At 38.1% G+C, this 4021-nt stretch overlaps 1 protein-coding gene across 2 annotated transcripts in view; it reads left to right on the forward strand.

The window, feature by feature from the left end:
- LOC109825627 (sterol 3-beta-glucosyltransferase UGT80B1-like) overlaps window positions 3651–4021 on the forward strand; it is a 13171-nt gene continuing 12800 nt past the window's right edge. For both annotated transcript variants that reach the window (XM_020392485.1, XM_020392487.1), the window contains exon 1: window positions 3651–3929. In XM_020392485.1, coding sequence (XP_020248074.1) covers window positions 3788–3929 — 142 coding nt within the window. In that variant the 5' untranslated portion in view covers window positions 3651–3787. The remainder of the gene's footprint in view (window positions 3930–4021) is intronic.

Below are 4021 nucleotides of genomic sequence, written 5' to 3' on the forward strand. Positions count from 1 at the left end.
TGCAGGTGAGGGAGCTCTTTCACAGGATCGTGAGGAGCAGGACCGAGGGGCTTGATTCTTTGGGGAAGTCTCATGGTGGGGAGTAGGAAGATGATGATGATGGGTGATGATTGATTCAATAATGAGGATATAAATTAAGGTAGGTTTTCTGTTTGTTTAACTTTTTTTTTTTTGGATGCAGGTGAGGGAGCTCTTTCACAGGATCGTGAGGAGCAGGACCGAGGGGCTTGATTCTTTGGGGAAGTCTCATGGTGGGGAGTAGGAAGATGATGATGATGGGTGATGATTGATTCAATAATGAGGATATAAATTAAGGTAGGTTTTCTGTTTGTTTAACTTTTTTTTTTTTGGGGTAAAGGAGGAGAAGGGGCTGCGTTTGTTTTTTCTGTGTTTGAAATCTTTTTTTTTTTTTGGTGTTGTTGTACAATTTTTTGTTAATTCTAAGAGTTGGAAAAGGAAAATTGACATTGCAAATTGTAGGGGTTGTTTTTTCGGTGTAAATTGTGTAGATTGTCTTCTTGTTTTTTTTTTGTATGATCTTTTGTTGATGTGAAAGTCTGGGATATTTGCTTGAGATTGCAAATGTAGAATATTTTCTAGGATAAATTTTTGAGAACAACCTTTTTTAGAATTTAATCAGCAAAAACGACCTTCTCTCTTAAAAATGAGCAAAATCGACCCGTTTTTAGCCCTCTTGGGCAAAAAACGGTCGATTTTGCTAAAGAGGTTTTTTTTAACTACACGGGACTAATAGTCTCGTGTGATTAGGGCGTGCTAATCCATGATTAGCTATACCAAGCAAATAGACAGAACTAGTAGTCGCAAGCATGGTCGGAGGCGCCTGTGGTCACGAGCGCGGTCAGAGGCTGGGGTCACGAGACGTGGTCGAAGGCACCTATAGTCGGCGGGGTCGCGAGATATGTGGTGGTGGGGTCGCGATAGCCCGTGGCTGGGTCATGGAGAACTTGAGAAGATGGGAGGGTCACGAGATTTTAGGGCTAAGGTTCGTAAGTATACGAAATAGATGGGACGTGACTACTAGTCTTGTATAATTTGGCCGCTTGATTAAGGCTTTAAACTACACGGGACTAGTAGTCTTGTGTATCGTAGATACTCCATTTCAGCAAAATCGACCGTTTTCTCACATCGAGTGGTCGATTTTGCTAATTTTTTTTTTAATTGGATCATTTTTTTCTGATTAAATTCTCAGAAAGGTTGATTTCAAAATTTTATCCTATTTTCTTCTTTCTTTTGTTTGAAATGGTGGTGGTGGAAGTTGAGGTGTTGATAATGATTAATAGGGGACATGATGCAAATTGAGGTAAGTTAGTGTTTTCTATTAAGTTTTTTTAAGGACAAGGGCTTTTTTTATTAAAAAAAAAAGCTTTTAGTTGTATATTTTTTGTTAATTCTGTAAATTAGTATATTAACTTGGGGTTGCAAATTATCGGAATATTTTCTTTATTGTTTACTTACTTTTCTTTTTGATTGAGAATGTGGGTTGTTTCTGATTGATAAGTTTTCACTTTTCAGGTCTTAGATTGAGGTAGGTTACTGTTATGCAGTTTTTTTTAGAGAAGTAATAGTTGTGTTTTCGAAATCTTTGTATGTAAAATTCTTTTTTGATTCCATTGAGTTAAGATATTCGTCTAGATTGCAATTTGTGGAAATATTTTCTTTCCTTTTTGTTGAAACTTGTACAAATTCTGATTTTTTTTTTTAAAACTTGATGACATAACGTTCACTTGATGTCGGAGGATTTTCTACCATTTTTGTAAGAGATTTAAGTTTTTGCCCCCTCTTTTTCCCGTCCATTAAAAAACAGAGCAAAATAAACTTTTAACCGGTCCTTATTTTGGACATTTAAGAACAACGAAATTTTTTATTTGATGTGGCCTCCATCCGCATGGGCCTAAGCAAGTTAGCTTGACGCTAAGTCCCCACAATGATACATTTATTGCCCGTCCCTAACACGAACGCGGCCCACGTATTTATTAAACATGCCTATTTCAGGGACTAATTATATAAAATTAATATATAACTGTCTAAGTGCATCCTGCTTGTTTCAAGCTTGGATGAAAGAAGAAGAGTTGTATTAGGTCGATGATGAACGTAAAATGCAATCATATTTGCACAACTACAAATCCTATAGAATATGAAAGAACATGATTCATGTAGCTGATCTTAAATTTTTGATATAAAGATATGGTTTGAATGCAATAAAATGAAACTATAATCAATGATCGTAAATATTTCTATTTACAAACTATATTCTTATAAGAATTGACGACCCATTTACTGCGGAATTTATTTCGATATGGCAATCCTTCGGTTTGGGCCTTCCTGTGCATGATTTTAACGACCCATTTACTGCGGATGGGCCTCTATCTGGACCCCACGCTCCCTCGTGACCGCACTCGTTATTTCGTTAACAAATTCCTACTTGTTATATATAATAATTCCTTAGCAAGCAAGCAAGCATTGACGTTAATTCCCCACGACCACGAGGATGACATTCATTGCAAGTCCCTCACGAAAACGAGGTCCACGTATTATTAAACATTTTATTTCAAGGACCAACTTGCAGCAGCTGGTTCTTTTTACATTATCATATAAAGCCAATAGTACATTTCTTATCAGAACGCCCTGCATTGAGTCGCACGGATGCAAGTATTGACATTTTATTGTATGTTATGCCATCATATAACCTAATTGCTAATCCTCCCTATAGAGTCAACAAGTGTCCCAGATCACTGGGGCCTTATCTGAACTCGACCCTAGGCAGGATGAGTCCATTGAGTCATCTCTCGACCCTTAACCGTAAGAGCCAAATCAGAGAACATGCCAACATTGCTATTGGAGTTGACCCCACATCTTATCATTCTGTAAGGCCAGATTGATAACTCTCGTGGCCGACTAAAAAGTCGGTACTTATCGGCCCTCTCGCAAGACCGAGGCGAGAGGCGTCCTTTGTCGACCCACTCGCATAACCGATTCTAAAATCAATATATAAATGGCTTTGTACGTGCATACTACTTGCTCTGAGCTTGTATAAAAAAAGAAAGGTTATGTTAGGTAGCCGATGACCAGCGTAAAATGCAATCATAATTGCACGACTATAAATCCTATAGGCTATAGGATATCAAAGAACATTTGATCCATATAGTCGACTCTAAAAGTTCTACATAAAGACATTGTTTGTTGTTGAAAAAGATTAGTACATTACAATGAAACTATATAATCAATGATATTAAAATATCCTGACTAACAAATTATTCTTGTAGGATCCACTATTTTTGGTGACGTATTTATTTTCTCGCAACCATCTACCTGGCTGTGGAGTTGTTGACAAGTGGTTGATAAAATGCATTTTTAAATCTAAATAAAAAAAATAAAAAATAGGACTAGAAAAGAAAATCTTACGTGGCAATCCCAGACCCGAAAAGGACCACGCTGGAAACGAAAAAACACACACCCACCGGGTCAAACTCGAGTTTCCAGGTCCAGCCACGTGTCCTAATCTAAACCATCAAGAAATCACGGCCGTTCATTCATAGGACTCATCCGTCATTTAGTTGAAGTCTAGACCTAGTATCGTCAACCCCTTGACCCTGTAATAAGCTTACGCGGTCTTCGCTCCTCGGCCCGACCAAAGTTTTCTTCGTTTTCTCCGCGAAATAAATCTCGCCGCCAAAACCCTAGACTTAATTTCTCTTCATTTCCAGGGTTTTTATATAGTTTTTAAACGTGAAACTCGATCGGAGCTCGGAACGTAACGGTGGATGAGATGACGAGCAGCGATTTCAAGGGCGAGGGTCGATTGGATGAGGATGAGGGGTTTGGTGGTGGGTGTTCGAGGTCGAGTTCTTTGGATGATTCTAGGGTTTTGGAATCGGAAGATTCGGGGTTTTGGGAGTCACCGTTGCCAGGTTTGTTGTTTATTTAAATTTTTTTTGGTTAATTAAGTTTTGATTTATAGTGAATTTTATTAAGAGATCGTCAATGTCACCTTTTTTTTAGG

The sequence above is a fragment of the Asparagus officinalis genome, chromosome 10 (genome assembly GCF_001876935.1).
Source record: "Asparagus officinalis chromosome 10, Aspof.V1, whole genome shotgun sequence".
In the NCBI taxonomy this organism is placed as follows: Eukaryota; Viridiplantae; Streptophyta; class Magnoliopsida; order Asparagales; family Asparagaceae; genus Asparagus; species Asparagus officinalis.